The sequence below is a fragment of the Anser anser genome (genome assembly GCF_964211835.1).
Source record: "Anser anser genome assembly, chromosome: 6".
Taxonomy (NCBI): domain Eukaryota; kingdom Metazoa; phylum Chordata; class Aves; order Anseriformes; family Anatidae; genus Anser; species Anser anser.
Window position 1 is genome coordinate 11,823,307 of NC_139726.1, and position 18,787 is coordinate 11,842,093.

The 18,787-nt window shown below is 45.4% G+C and overlaps 1 protein-coding gene across 10 annotated transcripts in view; it reads left to right on the top strand.

Moving 5' to 3' along the window:
• BIN1 (bridging integrator 1) overlaps nt 1–18,135 on the top strand; it is a 94,174-nt gene extending 76,039 nt beyond the window's left edge. For 5 of the 10 annotated variants that reach the window (XM_083841956.1, XM_083841962.1, XM_083841959.1 and 2 more), the window contains 6 exons: nt 1,288–1,395; nt 3,075–3,098; nt 6,985–7,077; nt 7,878–7,988; nt 8,728–8,829; nt 12,743–18,135. In XM_083841956.1, the coding sequence (XP_083698082.1) occupies nt 1,288–1,395; nt 3,075–3,098; nt 6,985–7,077; nt 7,878–7,988; nt 8,728–8,829; nt 12,743–12,850 (546 nt within the window). In that variant the 3' untranslated portion in view covers nt 12,851–18,135. The remainder of the gene's footprint in view (nt 1–1,287; nt 1,396–3,074; nt 3,099–6,984; nt 7,078–7,877; nt 7,989–8,727; nt 8,830–12,742) is intronic. The other 5 variants (XM_083841963.1, XM_083841965.1, XM_083841964.1 and 2 more) reach the window with 2 other exon arrangements.
• Nucleotides 18,136–18,787: the final 652 nt, after the last annotated feature.

Consider the following 18,787-nt stretch of genomic DNA (forward strand, 5'->3'; position numbering starts at 1 on the left):
GTGTCCAACCACCGAAAAAAAAGCTACAGATTAGGGTTTGAACCTTTCCAATGGCCTCAGTGTGCTGGGGGAATGTACTAGAATGCCAGTTGGTTTTAGCATACTTATTGTTGTGAGATGGGTGAATTTGGTTCCTTGCCCTCCTGGAACTGGGGATATTAAAAAGAGAGACGATGTTCATAAGGGAGGGAAAAATCTAAAAGATCATTGGTGTAAGAGGAAATCAGAGGAGGTGAAGATGATGGTGGTATGTGTTGCATGCAGAGGACTTTCTCTTATATTGTGTCTCAGTTCTTTCCACAAGTTCTTCCATGTTGGGGCCGTGATGTAAATGAAGACCAAGCTGCCAGCCTTGGTGTGTTGTTGGACAGGTAGCTGAAGGGGTAGGGCAAGCAAGCTTGGAAGATCAGTGGAAGTGGGATCAAATCCTCCTGGACTGCAGCTTCCTCTGAAGCTGAATAGGAAGGCTGTAGTGGTTAGGCTAAATCTGACAACCAGATGTGATGGTAGTTGTTTTGAGTACTAATGACTTCTTTGTGACTGTTTTATTAGCGGTAATCAGTGAATGTGTCATCATCATCTTTAGCTAGTGCATTAATCAAAGAAAGGTATTCTGCTGGCTTTGAAGAGGGTAGCTAAGCCTCTCAGATGTGTGCTGTTTTAGAAGTCTGGTGTGTGCATGTTGGTGGGATGTCCTGAAATGGAAGGCATTGGAAACGGCGTTTTGGAGTGGGAAGTGATTCAGATCCCTTAGCTAGGGTGAGCTGCCATATTCTGTATTTCTGTTTCTGGAGGGATTTAGGAGCAATCAGGTCCCTCAGACTTACCTTCCAGAAGTTTCATTGTTCTTCTGCCTAGATCCCTGTTCCTGAGATAAGTGGTGTGGATGGCAGCTCCTATGCGTGTGGCTGGGGGTCTGTCCTGGGCCTTCCGCACAAAGGCAGCTGGATGAGCTGTGAGGAACAGCTATACATAGAAGGCCACCTGAGTTGGCAGTGGTGGCGATCCTTTTGCCTGTAGCAGGTCAGGTGCTTACGCCATGTGAGCTCGTTTGGTCAGGTGAGAAGATGAGTGAGCCTTGTGGAAAAAGCCCAGGTTTGGTTGATAGCAAAGGCATGCTTCCTGCCCGCGGTTACGGGCACAGAGCAGTCAGGAGTCACGTCAGGTGTCTGCATCCCCACAACATCTCTGCGCTTGCAGCCTTAGCTCCTGGATATCGCGTACCCTCTACTGTGCACATGTGTGTGTCTAATGCTCGTCCTGCTTTTCTTCCTCACTGCTGCCAAGTTTGATGCCCCTGGGCCCTTCCAGGAGGGAGCCAGCCTGTTGGATCTGGATTTTGATCCCATTAAACCAGATGCCACTGTGGGGAAGACCCCCACACCTGCCTCCCAGGTTGGTTCATATCACCATTCCCTCTCAGTGCAAACCTGACTTCTTGCCAAGGGTCACCTCGATCTTCTCTGCTGGATCTGTAAGTCCAGTGAGAGGCAGGTGGCTGTTAGCTAGGCCACGGGCTGGCACTAGGTGCCTGTGCTTTGCTGTAAGGATCTATTGATTGACAACTCACTCAACTCATCCATCCGTAGATTGGCATCCACCGTGTGCTCTATGGACTTAAACCGTTACCCTGTGGATAGGCATTCAATCTACGCTCTGTGTGCCTGCTATAAATTGCTCTCAAAGGGATTTTTAATAAGCAGGCTCTTTGATTGATAGCAGTTACTTAAGATGAATAAAGTTGTAGACAGATACTCAAGTAACAAGAAGTGCTTTTTTTTTTTTTTTTTTTCTGGGTATAACAGCCTCTGTTCATAGTAAAGTACTAGCTTCTTCCCTGAACATACTGTTAACACAGTGAAGTATTAAAAAGGAAGATGCTTCATTCTGCTCTGGCCTGTACCTGCTACTGTCCCAGGAGGACCATGCTTCATTTTCTTTCTAAATGGCTGGAGGCTGTGAAGGGCACCTGAATTTGGCTGTTGTCTTTCACCCAGATGTTCCACTTCATATGTATGAAATGGGTATTTTTTTCCCATGGTTTCCATTAAAGTTTGTAATAACATAATTAGGATGTTTATAATATTTCTGCATTATCACAATGTCAAATAGACCTGTTTGAAACAAATTTTTGTAGCAATAATATCTCTGTTAGGCATTTGAGTCTTCTAAATTAAAATACTACATTACAAAATGCTAGTTACTATCATAATTTAATACACCTCAATGTGCCAAACTGCTACTTTCTGGAACTTTGGGCAGATTGGCATTTCCTGACTGCATGCCTAACTGAACAAGCTACATACCCCAGAATAAGCTTATTTTTCCTTTACTGGGATTTTTTTTTTCGTCTGAATCACCAATTATAACTTGGATAATCAGGTATATTGACATTAGGTATTAGTATAAATTTGACTTAAAAATGGTATTATTTGTTACCCTTCCAGCAAGCAACAAATATTACACTGAGTAGGATTTTCAAAACCGCTCAACAATAGATTATTTGGTGTTCTAATACATATATTGTTAGCTTCAGAAGTCATTAAAGAGTCTGAAATTAATAATTGTAATGGTAGCCACAGTATTAAAACCTAGCACAAACCACCCAGTTTTCAAAGGAGCCAAATTTGTTTCCTATAGGGCAGAGAGTATGGCAGAGAGGTTAAAATATTTCACTGCTGATCCAAAGACACCAATTGAAGTCTTGATCTGAAATCATTCTTAACTGTGTTGTCTGGGGAGATAAGGGTGCATATTTAGCTCTAATAGACCACAAACTCAAGATTTTTTTCTGGCTGTGTGGTCGCCACTTCTAATTGATTGTGGCTTGTCTGATTCCTTTCATTCCAAAGGTAGGAATAACCCTCACTCAAATGCCTGGGGACTTAATTTAGATATGCTGTGGGGAGGAGTGTATAAATTCAGGCATTAAAAAATATTTTTAAAACATGCAGAGGTAAGTGCTGTTGAATGCATATGCCTGCTTCAGACTGATCAGTGTCTATAATGTTTGTACTCACTGAAATAATCACGTATAAACATGTTTTGTTTTTGTTGCTCTTTGACATGCATAGTCTTTACCTTGGGATTTATGGGAGGTAAGAACTTCACATGGCTTTCATCTCTCATCATGTACTGTGCATGTGCCAGTGCCATCTCTTTGTGCATATCTGTTCCATTTCCCTCACTGCTTTTCTTCCATGCATCCCCCAAACCAAAGTTGCTCCATGTAATGCTGAACCCACTTTTGCACCTTCTGTGAAGCCCTGGGGGCAGCCATGTTTGCAAATCAGGTCTGGCACTGTAACTTAATGCCTCCACCACCAAACCACCCCATTGCTAACTCACTTATCTTTCCCATGGCATGATGCTGCGACCTTCTCCCCAGACTTAATCCCACTGTGGCATCATCCTCACCCTCCATCCCCACAGTGTTTCCTAAACTCTGTATGTCCTGTTGGTCTTGTGTGTGATGCATAAATGTCTCGGGTGCCCCTGGTCCTTACTACCTCTACCATTGGGTATACATACATGTTTGGGATTTTCTGCAGTGCTTGCTGTTCATTGACCATCACTGTCAGACTGATGTGAAATAGCCCAGCCTGTGTCTAAGCAAAATGTTAAGAGCAGGCCCAAGACTTGCCTGTCACCTGCCACAACCCCAGCTTTGGAGCTTGCTGGCAAGGGAGACTCTATACACGCTCTGCATCTTGAACCTAAGCTGGACACTCATTTGTGCCTTCTAGATATATCAGGCCTGGGAAGGTCTCAGAGTGCTGGAGTTTAGCCCATGTGGAGATACACCAAGCACAGCTGCTTTTGAGCCCCTCTGCACAAACAACTAGCAGTGTGGATAGAAAACACTTGGTCTGGGCACTCAAGCCTGTGACTTGAGCTGGCTGTAACCCATGGTGTAGAAGTAAGCAACGTGTCCTTGGCTTGCACCGGGGGATTGAGTCTTGCCAACCTTTCCATTCTCAAAGGCCAGATCAGCACCTAGAGTCAATGCACAGGAGGAAACAGCTTTACGCTTGCTGAGAGTCTGGCCCAAGGACTCACTGTGGCCAGTGCTTTCTTTCACATGAGTCTGCGTCATGTTGAAAGATGTTGCCCTTGTGTGCTTTATCAGCCATCAGTGTTTAACATCTGTCACTTCATTTTATGCGCATTGTCAGTCTGTCTTAGAAAGAAAGAAAAGTCTGTGTTTTAGCAAGGAAAGATCTCATTATGCCTTTCATGTGGACAGGCAGTGCGTGAGGTATGACTGTGTGTGATTGAACTGTGCTTACAGTCCAGTTTGGGGCCATTTCTCCCATTCTGGAAACCTGAAGGACAGTATAACTGGGGAATGGTACTAGGCAAGATGCTCTCACCATTTCCAGTCCTCACCTTGACGTCCCATACAGTGTTAAAGGGCAGAGCTCCCCATAGCTGGGGAATCCTCCTTTTTGCTCCTCAAGCATTCTGAAGTGTTTTTGCTCTAATGTTGTTTCTAGCTGTTGATGAGAGATTTTGTTGCCTGGGTGCACAGCCCCATATGCTATGGGGTTAACAACTGCATAGGAACTTGGAGAACCTGCTTAGTTCTGCAGACCAGTAAACTTGCGTCTGGTGTGTATGATGCTGCTGTTGGAATAAATAAAGCTTTCAAACCTGGCAACAGCAGTGAGCAATTGCCCCTCTTCTCCCTGTGGTATCTCCCCATGACTGTAAATACTTTTATAGACTTTGGCACGCCTACGGGTACATAAAATAGAAAAATAAGTAGCTGACGTGGAAATGCCCTTTGAAATTCAGGGAATTAATTGAGGTTCCATTTCTCTGGTTATTAAATACTGTTTTTGCAAATTAGCTGCTTTAAGAAATCCATGGCTAAATGTGAACTCCTTTTCACTTGTCCATATAAAAACCACGCTCGGCCAGATAGAGTTGGGCTGGCATCTGTTCCAGTTTCACTGAATCCATGTAGAAAGCAACCTGGGAGCAAATCTAATTAAACAGGAGAAGCCATGGTAGCATTTCATATGCGCATACGTTTACCTTAGTACTGCCAAAGCTGCTCTGGGAATCACCTGCAGGACGGGAACAGCTCTGCTATGTGTAATACCTGCTGGCAGTATAGGCCTGTGGGTGCAGTGATGGGGGGACGTGAGGAAGGACGTGACAGCAGAGGAAGGCGTGTGTTAAATGGCACTGTTGGAACAGCTGAAGGCCATGTAATGGCCTTTTGTTAAATCAAGGTATTTATTGCTTGCTTATTTCTGTTGTTATTAGAAAACCACTTGGAGTATTGTGTCAGTGTGTGGCTAGTAGCCAGACGGGTGTGGAGTTGAGGGTTACTGTGGCTGCTGCTTTACAGTGTGTGTCCTCTGGTTTGGCCAGGTTAACCCAGGAGGTGTTGGAGTTCCTGACTGGTGCTTTGCATCTGCTCAGGTGTAGGAACAGATCCATATCTTGGCTTGCTCTCAGCCCAGATATGATGGAAGACAGATGTGATGAAGGAAGAACGTGCTCATGCAGAGCATGGCTTAAAACCTGGTAGATCTGCGCATCGTCTTGTTGGGCAGTGTTCTCATCAGGGGAAGAGACGTGGTTGAAGGAGATGTTCGGGATCAGCCCACAGACCGCGTGTCTGGGCTTCGGTCACTGTGGGATGGCTTGGAACATCTGCAGAACCCAGGTTCAACCAAGTTATCTGGGTTCCCAGGGAAAGAGGTGGAAGTTGAGGGTTTCACTGATCAGTTGAACCTGGGCCAAAATGCTTCTGTAGGGCTGGGACTATGAGAATTACAACATGAAGAAATCAGGACAATGCCTCGTGCTGAATGTGGTTGTGTTTAGGTGCACATGTGTTTACCAAATGCGTGAGGTGTGTAGGCATGCCAAAACTTGTTTATTCACGTGTTAAAAATGGAAGATGTCTGTGTAGCAATCTCTATTGTGCTGTATAGAGTAGGAATCTCGCAGATACAAAGAGGTGCTTGTTATACCTGATGTAGAGAACAAATATAGATTGGCCATGAAGACATTCCCTTACTCGACCCCTGAGATTCTTGTCAGGAGTTTGCCCAGATGATGCCTGGCTGGCAGCATTAATGCTGCCAGATCCAATTTAATTCCTGTGTTGCTGCAATTTCTGGGAGCGGCAAATGAACCTCTTTAATTTTGTGTTAGAACAGAGCTAGCCTGACTTCAGGTGAGAGAGACTAAAAGCTTGAAGCTTTGGAAGTGTGCTTCCAGGAGCAATCTCTGCCAGGCAGTGGTTTGTAGGTGATGCTGAATGTTTCTCCCTGATGGGGGTAGCTTTTGTGTGCTAGACTCTCCCCTCCCCACCATGCACTGTGCAGGATAGTCAGAGCAAATTCTTACAAACAGAATTCAAGTTCATGACTCTTTGGGCCTGCCCAAAACCTAATTGGATTAAAAAATGTCACGTTTTTCAGTTGTTTGATTCAATGATAATGTCATAAGGATGCTGGGTCCAGATGAAGTTGCAGATCTGGACGTGTCATTAGCACGCTCTTCTATTACTGGGAGTATGCAAAGGCTGAAATATTCCTTGATTGTTGATCCTTGGAAATAGCGTATGGAGAGACCTTGTCCCTTGGCACGTAAGCAGACCCATGTATTCACATACAAGTGGAAACCTAGATGTAGTATAGATACTGTGCATGTGCGAGCAGGTCTGTAAGTTAGGTCCTGAAAAGAAGGAGGCATACAGGTTTTGCAGGTTGCATTGATTTCTTCTGGAGTATTGCCTGCTGTGTGGCTGAAGGGCGGGAATGCAGGCTTTGCTGCGGTTGCACTAGGCTGCAGAGAACTAAGGAGGCAGACACGGTGAGGACCTGAAGGTCCTCACACATTTGTCAGCAGATGGCAGCAGTCAACCGTGTAGAGCACTTGGACAGAGTGAGCTGTACTTTCTGCACACACGCGTAGCTGTAATGAGTGTAACTCTCCACCTGGATGGCTTTTGTATTGCAGCCCGCAGAAGCAGCCCATGCAGGAGCTGAAGCAGCTGGATCTGAAGCCGCAGCTGGAGCTGAAGCATCTAAAACTGAAGCTGATTCAGGATCGGTAAGCCTCAAGATAAAGCAGTCCCTTTTTCTCCATCATGTCCTTTTGTTGTACAGCAGACATAGACATGCAGGAAGTTGGGCTGACAAAAGACGTGTGTGATGGCTTGGGAAAACACATCCCTGCCACTGTGGCAGCTAGTGGTGTTATTCAGAGGCCAGACGTAGCTGTTGTGTTTTCCCTGTGTGATACTTAGGGAGAAGCTCAGCTGGAAGTTCCCCCAAAAAACCTGTCTCTTCACCCATGCCACGAAGCCAGCCCATGACCTGTGCTGTGCTAAGCTTGTGTTTTCTGCCTGGCCCCTTCTTGCCCACCATTTACTTTTTCTTTTGTGGGCTCTGCCTATAACCCCTGACTAGCCAGGTTTCCTCTTTTCTTCTGACACTATCAGCGTTCTTAGGGGCTGGAGTAGGTCCCATCTCGTGGTTGCTTGGTTCCTATAGACTGTCACGTGTGAGTTGTCAGTTCTACATGGGCTTTACAAGGACTGCAGTAAATGGGAAATGGCAGGCAGTGTGGTCCCAGAAAAATGCTCTGAATCCTCCCTGCCTTTCTTCAGCCTTAAGCACAGGAGGGCAGCGGTCACCTCTCCTGCCTTCTCACTGCTGCCTTTGCTGTCCTTTGGGTTGCTTTTGTCACTGCCTAGTGTGCTGGGAAAACCCACTGAATCCTTGGATAGTGTTGAGAGTCCCAAATAGGTTATGGTTTTGATGTGTATCCTCCAGGGTGGGTCTAGGAGCTGCTATTTGGGATTTTCCTTTCTCAATGATGTTTTTCCTTCCCTGGCTGCTGCCTTTCAGAGCTCTCTGCCTGCTGTTGTTGTGGAAACTTTCCCTGCTACTGTCAATGGCACCGTGGAAGGAGGTGCTTCCTCTGAAAGAGCTGACATGCCCCCAGGATTTCTGTTCAAGGTGAGTGCATGCTGGTGGGACACTGAGTTTCTGACATTTTTTTCTTGTAACAAGTTAAGTACTTTCACTCAGCATCGCCATGGGCTATGTCACGTTGAAGGGCCTTGGTAGCAAGACAACACAGATGCATCATGTCCTGAACGTGAGATATGGCACTCTCCTTTTTTGTTTGCCTAACCTGCTATAGGAGTTCTTTTCTTCTGCTTAATTATGTCCATGTATTGCTTTTTCAGGGAAATCTGCTGAAAGCAGGAGGGTCGCAAAACTTTGCGGAACAATAGGAGGCTCATCAAATTCAGCCAGGTTACAGGCAGCATTATAGATTGTAGCAGTTGAAGTGGAGGGTTGTGGCTTGAAGTAGAAAGGTTGTAATACAGATGTTGATAGGAGATAAGATGAATACAAAAAAAAAAACGACAAGATACAATCACTTGAAGATTTGAGCTGATGCTCTTACCTATGTTTCCTCTCCCTGCGTAGAGTTGGGAGGCTATAATCACTAATACTCTTGAAGTCCAGCTGCAAAAACAATACAGGATGCCATCTGAGTGAATACAGACTTTCTGTCCTGTGGGGCTTCAGGGCCCACGGTATGGGAACACAACCCTCCGAAGGAAAAGACACGGAAGTGTTGATGCATAACTAACTAGTTGAATGTGAGTCACCAGGGTGCCTTTGTGGCAAACTGTATGCTGGGCTGTGTTAACAAGCACGTGGCTCTCCTCTCCTTTCTCTGCAGGTCCAGGCCATGCATGATTACACAGCCACCGACAGTGATGAGCTGCAGCTGAAGGCCGGAGACGTGGTGCTTGTGATTCCATTTGAGAACCCTGAGGAGCAGGTGAGCAGAGAAGACAGGGTGTGTGCCTGGGCTGGGGTAAGCCAAAGGGATTTCTGGAGCTGCTTCTTCCTCCACTAACAGCCTGCTGGCTGGGTGCAGAGCCATCAGTTTGTGGCCGGGAGCTGGCTGGAGAGCCGGTTGTCCTTGTCCTTGTCCTTGCTTCCTGCAACAGAGGAGCACTCTGCTTGTGAATTGAAAGTGGAGATCTTATTCCGCGTATAGCATGTGAAGTAGCTGTGGCTTTCTGCCCTTAGAAGGGCATTTGAGTCAAGGCAATGGCTTTCTTGACCAGGAACCCTACAGAGCCCATACCTAGCCCCTAATCTTGATGAACATTTTCTGTGACCACTGCAGTGCAGACTGTGGTATTGGCCCAGAGCCAACCACAGCCTGTGATGATTTTCTCCCCTTTTAAGAAATGCTGAAGCTCTGAGAAAGAAGCTTGCTTAGGGTTGGTGTGCTACACTTCAGCATAGCAATGCCTATTTCTAAAAGATTGTGTTTGGTCAGGAGATGGCAGCAGAGCCAAAGATGTGAGCAGGATGCCCAGCTCCACGGAACGCTTCCCCTGTCCATCTTCAACGTGGATTTAACTGGCAGTGTTTTTCTTTAATCTCAGTTATTTCTGAAAGCCTTGAGTAAATCCTCCTCACCTGCTATGTTTGAGGGCTTCCAGCTGATAGAGACTGCTGCAGCTTTACTATTTTGCCTGAGAGAGGTGGTATTTGTGTAACATTCATTCTCAAGTCTCCAGGTTTTTGTTTGGAAAAGGAAGGGAATTCTCCAAATTGATTCAGAAGTCACCAGCTCTTTGGTTTTGGCCAAGTCCAGACAAAATCTGGATTCCACAAGGGGTGTGAAGGGAAGGTGTAGTTCACTGGCCACAGGGCATGTGGATCCTCTGTGGCTGAGCTGTTGCCTTTGTGAACTATGGGGACAGATCTTGCTGCTGCTTGTGAAATGGGAGCTGTAATATGCCGCCAGTTCCCGCAGAGCTGATGCTCTGGGGGGAAGGGTTGTATGGGGAAGAAGCAGTGATTCCTTTTGGAAACAGCTCTTCACTGGGTGGGACTGCCCTGCATAAGCATTCGTGAGCATTTCCTTCTCAGAAAGCTTTCGGGATAGGAAATGAGGGGCAGCTCCCCTTCAGCAGTAGGAGATGGCATTTGTGGAGCGGAGTTTTTCAATGCCCTATGTTTGCACTCTAGCTGGATGTGGGTGCAACAGCCATGAACTCGAGACTCTCCAAGCTGCAGAGGGTGAGCTCTGAGTGTTGCTAACATGATGCTGTAGCTGCACTGAAGCCCTCTAACCCTCCTACAGTGTACTGTGTGCTACAGCTCATTTCCCTAACCCTGACCATACCCAGCCAGACAGCGTTGGCTGTTAACATGTGCATGAACTGTGCACGTGAGTGGAGGAAGCTTAGGATAATAGGCTCTGATCTGGGTCTCTGTCTTGCGGCTTAGGTGTTGGTGTTCATCAGGCAGGCCTGGATTTATTTCTTCTCGACAGAAGGAGTTAAAGGCAGCAGTGCTTCTAAGCCGGCACTTCAAGTGACGTTGTTCAAAATAGGCAGGGGTCAGTCTGGGTCCTGGTGCCTGATCCCTCCCGCTGAGGAGACCCTTGGTAGCAGGATGCCGTGGGAGTGATGCATGCTGTATGGCACAGACGCTACATGCAAACGGATGAGCTTTTGTGCTTGCTGTGCTGTTAGCTGGAAGATGCCTTCCAGGCACTTGCGCCCAGCACCTGCCACCTAGTTGTTTGTCTTCCTGATATATGGCATGTCAGTCCTTCTGCAGCCCCTGCAACTGGCTGCTGCAGATGGGCTCCTGTCTCACGCCGTTCCCATGCCATCCCCTGAATGTTCAACTCTGAGGCAGCAGCAAGGGCTGACCGAGCCTCAGGCACCCAGTGCAGCCCGCATGGAGCAGGGAGCTCAGTACAGTGGCTGGTCTGAGCTGCTGCCGTGTGAAATGCACAGAAAACAGGACAAGAGGGCAGAAGCTATAAAATGGCAGTGGAAAGCCATGCACATGCCCCATGGATCGTCCCTGGTGTGAGGGCTGCTTCACTCCTGCACCGTGCAGGTATGTTTTTAAAGAATATGCTTCAAGGGAGGCAGTGCTTGTCCTTGGGTAAATTCACAGGTAACTCCTGCCAGTTCCACGAAAGGAGAAGTGTGAGAACAACTGTTTGAGCTGCACACATGCATGCCTCGTATCTCTACGGCTTAGAGCATCTGGTTGCCTGAGCGTTTCTGCCCTGGCAAGTTATGTAGCTGAATGTGTTGATGTCTCTCTAAATGAGTCTGGTGTATACTTTGCTCAGAGGAGCAGATGCGGAGCAAGCTGTTGAGCTTGGAGGCAGTGGTCCCCCATGCAGCTCCATTGCCTCGTGCTGCAGTCCTGCCCCACAGGCTGCCCCGCTGCAAAAGGCTGACATGAGTGGGCACTTGCAAGCTGCAGGGGGGGCATTGTGGAATCTGCAAGCTCCTAGGCATGCAGACAACAGGGCAGCCACACACCTGGGCTGCAAACAGTGCAGCCTTCCTACCTCGAATATCTCGTCTCCCTCCTGGGCTTCAGACTGAGCGGAAATCTTGGTGCTGGACACACTGCAGAGAGCAGGGAGGTCGTGGGAAGTCCTGGCTCTCCTCCTGAGCAGGTCCTACCTGGCAGGGCTCCCTTTGCCTCAGTGAAAATTGATCCCTGCTTATGGATTTGGGGGATAAGCGGCTAGGGAGGACGCTTGTGACTGGAGAGTTCTGCTATCCACCTTGTGCGTCAAGCCCAACAGCCTGCTGGGTTTGGGGAAAAGAGGTTGAGCTCCTCAGCTCCCATTTCTCTTAGACTAGACTTTCAGCATAGCATACAAGACTCATTTTGGCTGTGTAAGCTCCATAAAATGATAAATATCCATGTGCCCTCACCAGAACAAGGGTGAACACTCCCAGGGAACAATTCATCCTTTCCAGAGACCCATGCCCAAGATGGATGGGATGAATTGCCCTGTGGAGGTGCCCATCTCTTTTCTGATGATGGAGAATGCCACCACCACCACCCAGCACAAGAAGGACATGGGAGTATAAGAACGATTCCAGACGAGGGCCGCAAAGATAATCAAGGGGCTGGAGCACCTCTCCTATGAAGACAGGCTGAGGGAGCTGGGGTCGTTCAGCCTGGAGAAGCGAAGGCTCCTGGGAGACCTTATAGTGGCCTTCCAGTACCTAAAGGGGGCCTACAGGAAAGCTGGGGAGGGACTCTTTGTCAGGGAGTGTAGCTATAGGACAAGGGGTGATGGTTTTCAACTAAAAAAGGGTAGATTTAGATTAGATATTGGAAAGAAATTCTTTACTCTGCAGGGGTGAGGCACTGGACCAGGTTGCCCAGAGAAGCTGTGGATGCCCCGTCCCTGGAAGTGTTCAAGGCCAGGCTGGATGGGGCTTTGAGCAACCCGGTCTGGTGGGGTGTCCCTGCCCATGGCAGGAGGGTGGAATGAGGTGGTCATTAAGGTCCTTTCGTGCCCAAACTATTCTATGATTCTTTTTAGGTAGTGAAAAGTAGGGCAAGTGATTCCCATCCCATTGCCCCAGAGAACTTCTCCTGCTTTACTGGGTGTAAATTATGACATGTTTCTATTGCACTTTCTGATTGTTTACAACATTTCACTGCCTCCAGACACTGGGTCAGATGAGTTTTGGTATTGATTCTGGTGGAGAAGTGGCCTTCTCTCTTTTTAAAGAAAACAAAATCATTCTTCTCCTTCTCCCCCATCCTCTACCTGGATCGTCTCCAAGCCAGCTATGAGCATGGCTTTGACGTGCCTTGACATCTCCTTGGCCTGCACTCTTTGAAAAATCCCCACTCATGTTTATTCCTCAGCGTCTGATCTCTGTCTTTTCCTCTAGGACGAAGGATGGCTGATGGGTGTGAAGGAGTCTGACTGGATCCAGCATAAGGAACTTGACCAATGCCGAGGGGTTTTCCCTGAGAATTTCACAGAGCGGGTGCAGTGAAAGCCCAAGCCCACCGGACACATTTCTGCTGGAAGAAAAAGCAAATTTTCTGGTAGAGAATTGAAAAAGAGCAGCGAAATGAAAAGAAGAGAATTTTAACGGAACAGAAGCCTGAAAAAATTGTCAACTTAAAGGGTGTGTGCTTTTCAAAGGGCAAGGTTTCAGAAGTAAATTGCAATTCAAAGCATTATCAATATATATGAATACTACTACTACTAAGGCAAATCAATTACCTTCTTCCCCCTTTGGTTTAACAGCATTAGGATTCAGAGGACTGACACAGAAGCAACTCGGTGTGGTTCTGTAAATACTGCATTGACTGAATTGGTGAGATGTCAGTCTGATCCCTGGAAAGGCAGCATTTGTCTAACAAGAGAGTAGAAGCTGCATTTGCTCTTGGGTGGGTTCATCTGTTTTGTCTTGAAGGTGGCTTGCATGGCAACCATAAAAATTCAGCCTTCCCCCTGTGTTCAACCTACAGTAGGCCAAACTTTCTGTTAATGCTGTTGAAAAAAAAAATATTTAGTGTATAGTGTTCACCAATACAATGTATGTGTGTGTGCGTGTGCATTTTATTTTATTCCTTTAAAACAATGTTACACAAACTGATTTTATACAAGTAAAGACAGAAGAAACTACACAGTAAGGGCATGGAGGTGAAATGTGTGAAGCTGTGCTCAGTCCAAAGTTCTCTCAAATGCAAGCACCTACGTTCTCACAGTAGTGTATTGGCCTGGAAAATGCTAAGGAGAATGAACAAATTAAATAAACAAGACAAAATTAGCAGATGCCATTTTAGATGGCTCTGAAATTTAGGAGAGGGAATCCCCTGCCTCCCAAACCCTGTAGGCAGTTTCAGAAACGCTTAGATTCACGTAGATGGAAGATAGCTCTCAAATCTGGCTGGTTAGAAAATGTGCTTTTAAAGAAAGACAAGGGAAGAAAACTTTTCTTCTGAAAGAATGTCTAAGAAAAAACACTGAGAAAAAAACAATTTGCTGTCTGTGTTTTTAATTGGCTTTTTTTTTTTTTGGTGGAATAGTATTTGTTATTTTCCTTTGAAGACTTCTGTAAGTGAAATATTGTTAGATCAGCTTTCTCCAGTGCTGTGCTGGTGATCAAGTTAACCTCTAAGAAAACTGGACTCTAAAAGTACTCATTTAAAATGGCTGCATGACTTCTCAGTGTTTTAATACATTAGAAGAGGAAGGAAGAATATCAAAGTGTCAGTGTCAAGAAGGCACCGCGCAGTCTAATACTGATGCTGAGACCTTTCCTAGACCTTTCCTTTGCTCCTGTTTTTTTTTGTTTTGTTTTGTTGTTGTGTTTTTTTAAAGTTTAAACAAGCAGATGACAAAGCTGTTTCAAAGTGCGTATTACAGTTGTTAAAATAAGCCGGTCTGACCCTCCAAGACTCTGTGAAGTCCCGCAAAGGTACTTTAAACTTTACTTGAATACTGATGCAGCTGGCAAGCAGGTCAGGCTATTATTATTTTTTTAATGGCTTCCCACCCTTTACCCCATGATCTTTTTTTTTGCCTTGAAGGGATTTTTAACAGTGAGGTTACCTCCTGCTGTAAAGGGACAGGATCACTCTTGGAAATAATCTTCCTATATCTGTTAGGAGCTGGCTTTTGTTCAAAGAAGCACGGAATGCTGACACACACTACTGGAAATCCCACCTTTTCTGATCTGCTTTGATTACTTGTATGACAACAGAAAAAAAAAAACATAGGGCAAATGTGGATTTTTTAAATATTTTTATTTTTTAATTTTAGTTCAGAGGGAAGGGGTCAGATTTTGATCAAGAAGTATATTTTTGTAAATGCAAGAAGCGCTGGAGTTCCTCCTGCTTTCATCTTGGAAGACCTGTGTTAGTTATTTACAGCAATATAACAAGTGTCAAAATCTGTCCTGTATACCCCTTTCTCCCCCCACTTTTATTTTTTTTTAAATAAACTTGCAGGAAATTGTATTGTACATCACTGTTAAAAACCCCAATAGTATTTAGGAGTAATTGCTCACAATACAGAAGGACTGGACTCTGCACATTATAGTATGGTGAGCCATTGCTTTAGAATACTGCCCTGTTAGATTGCTTTGTTTTTTTCACCAGGGTTGTCTTTATTATTACTTTTTCTTTCCAAAATATCTATTTTTATGCGTTTGTGACTCCCATTACTCCTTTAAAGAATATTCATAGAAAAATATGCATTTAAATATACATAGAAATATATATATATTAAAAAGCGGGTTGAATCCAATTAACATAATGCTGTCAGCTTAAAATGTTTATTTTTATGCAAAACCTGTGGATTATTGTTTTTTAAAAAAAGACAAGATTCTAAGTACCAGAGCTGTGATTTTTTGTCTTGCAAGTAATTGTTCTAGAACATTTAGAAAGCTGTGCTGATACCTAATTTATTGTGTTTTTTTTTTTTTTTTTTTTTTTGCTGTTGTTGATGTTGTCTTCTGCTGTGTTTAAACCAGATGACTGTCCCAACAGAAATCCTTGTAAGGCCTTTTCATTTAATTGAGCTTGCAAAGCAACTATCCAGTACTGTATTATCCCTGCAGAAGTGGTAACGCTCTGCAAAAAAGGGATGTTGTTTTCAGGTCACATGGTTGATGCTCAAATATTGCTAGTGGGGTCGATGTTGCATCTTTCTCCATTTGCTCCCCCTAACCCCAAAATCCCAGCCCCCAAAAGCTCTCGCTTAGAGCAGGTAGCTTGGGTTACCTAGATTTTGCATGGCTCGCAAATTGGTGCACGTCACATCAGAGATTCTAAAAGCGCAGGATCGGGCCCGCACTGTGTAAATTGCCTTACGTGAGAGTAGGATGGCATGGCAGCAAGCTTGTAGATGGCAGTGTTCTTTGGAGCCAGGACGTCTCTTATCTCCTGGATTATGTTCAGCCCATAACAGGCACAACTCCTCTGATTTTCAGTATTTTTTCATCTACTAAATACCTCGATTCTGGTTGGTATTACCTGGTGGAATAAAATTCCCATTTCCTTTGGCTTAGGACTGATTCATATAGAAAGAGGGGCAGTAAACTCCCAAGTAGGCTGTGCCCACTGTTTTTTCAGTTTGCAGGCTGAACTGAAAAACCTGGGGAAAAAAAGTTGTAAGGGTAACCTGAAGTTGTAAGGGTGACCTTGAGACAAATTTTTTTTTTCATTTTGTCAGTGAAATGAAAAAGGGAAAAATCAAAACATAAAACAATACTTTCAAACAAAACTGAAGCATTTCATTTTTAGGGTTGCTTTTTCACTTTTTTAAAACCATTGTGACTCGGGCTATAAAAAGTTGCTTTGAAGCGCAAATGTGAAACCTGTTCTGCAAATGCTGAAAGAAAATGTTTTATCGTTAATAGTCTTTTTGCCTTTGCCTTTTTTTCTTAGTCCGATGAATAGTTTCAGTTAACCCCAAACTGCATTTTTTTGGCGAATCCATTATCCATTGAAGAGAACCCAAAGAAGCATGTTGCCCGGTTTTGCTCCACTGACAGGTACACTGGACGCATTTCAAGGATTACCTGGTATCTAAAACCAGCAAAGCTGCTGTTTCCCCATATTCTACTGGATTGTTTTACTGGGTGAACAATAAAAGCATCTCTCAGCCCTTGCTATTGACTGGTTTTTAGCCTGACTTAGATATTCGTTATCAATCTCAGTTTGGTCATGGATTTATGGCTGTAGGTATGACACTTCTCCTATTTGAGCCCAATCCCATTGTGCAGCAGGAATTATCATTTGCCCAAGTGATGAGAGAAATAAGGCATTGTTCTTTCTCCCTTTTTATCTCTGTCTTAGCAATGTCAGTAATATATCTTCACTAGGTGCAGTCAGGGGAAGAGGTCCCAGGGTGAAGATGAATGCGCAGTTCCAGACTCCCTCATGCTCTGCCTTGCTTTCCATGGGCAGTCCTCAGCTGTCTGCTTTTACCACCTTTGCACTTCTTGGCTGTGGAGGTCATGGAGCAAAAGGGATCGTGCAGGCTTCAATTCCAGGTGCTCAGAGTTAGTCCAGCTTTGTGGTCTGTTTGCCACAGTTCGTGGAAACACTGGCTCCGTGTTCCCTGGCCGCAGTAGCAGGACCCCGTCCTGTTGCGCTATCCAAAGACCAAACCCAAGGCAAACAGCCCCAAGCCAGAGGGGTCTTTTATAGCCTGGAGCAGGTTGTAAGAGCTTCGTATTCTGCCTGGAACCAGGGTGTCAGCTCAGTTTAGTTTTGCATCAGCCTTTTGAAAAGAAAAGGCCCAAGGCATTTATCTTCTGCTCCCTTAGCGTGGCTGTTGGCCCCACTCAGAGTCTGACCTTGAGGTGCAGATGCCAGAGATACTACAAAATAGGTGAGAGCAAAAATCCCACAAACAGTGGGGTGCCTAAGGTCCTCTTGACTTCAGGAGTCTCTGTGTCTTTCAGACTGCTTCCCAACCTCTTCCGTGCTCTTTGAGGTTGACGTTAATGTAGGGCACCCTCCACCAGCCTGAAGCTTGAAGCTAGAAGATGCACAAACTTGTGTCCATCAGCAAATCCTGCATAGTGCGGCTTGATAATGCTGATAGCAGGAAAACAAGTAAAAGCTTTTCTTCTCTGGGCTGCCAAAGGAAGCTGTTTCATGCCACGTAGGTACCATCACAGCTGGTGCTGGTGCAGGCACCTCTCTGCTTGCATGCTCTTAGACATTTCTGAGTAGCAAACTCCTGACAGAGAAGGGTACTGGGCTGTCCCTCCAGCCTTTGTAAGCTGGCACAGGTGCTGGCACATGGAGGCTGAGAATTAGAAGGCCATTTCAGAAATTGTATTTATGAAACTAAGTGGAGAAACTACAGCTGTTAAGACTGATCTGTATGAGTTTGTATTTTGATGTGTCTTCTGGCTATAATTCCTTCACTTGTTTTTTACAGTGCATTCTGCTGTTCGTGTCTCTAGTCTGCATTTCACCTAGACGGTCCGTACATGAAACTTGCCAGATGCAGTTCTGGGCTTATTGCTTCTCTTTAACTGAATCAAATTGCAACGACTTTGGCAATGTGCTGGCAATCTCTTTTCCTTCTGTTAATTCAGTGTCTGGGTTTAACCACCATGATGTGAGAAATGTTTGGATTTTGGGTGTTGTTTTTTTTTTAATTATTTTAATTCTTGTTTTGTTTAAACAACACTGAACAATTCCCATTGTATTCAGAGCTGTGATGCCCAGTTCCAGTGACAAGTACTAGATGGATTTGTCCCATTTTGTTTCTTGGCAATGTTCAGAAATACAATTTGTGTCATCCTAAGTCCTGTGTCGGTTTCTCTCTCTCTATTTTCCCCACCTGAAAAAAATCAGAACAATTCAAGACTTCTTTCTCCTGAAAGAGGTGAGTAACCTCAAAGAGCTGGGTTTGACCGGGTGCTGTTGATGCTGGGAGTTTGTACAAACATGTGGGATGGAAAGGGTGCTGCTGGTCCTCCCCTGAAGGAGTTCAACAGCAGAAGAAACTACTCCAGCAGCAGTCTGTTTGTCTGTTGGAAGGACCAGGCACCAAATGAGTTCAGCTTAGGGAAGGATAGGAGATGTTTGCTTTTTAATAGCTACTAACCCTGCTGTGGTGTGATTTTCATCCTCTAAGGCAAGTTTGTTGATGGGAGTGTGACGCCAAGTGGGTCTCCTACCCCATATGGCCAAGCATGTCCCAGCTCCCTTCTGCCCGTTGGCACTCTTGGGGTAGCTCTTAATTTCCAGGCTTGCTTTAGGGCCTGCTCTTTATTGGGGTGATTTCTTCATGTGTAGAAAGGGGGTGATTCCGTCCTTCAACCAGAGTGCTTTGGGATCCTCTGAGGGAAGGGATTAGCGGGATTTACTCTTAGAGCTGACTGTTTTGGGGCCGTTCTCTCCGATACCTGGTTCCAGACAGGCTCGGTGCAGCAGCATGCAGGGCACGGCATGTA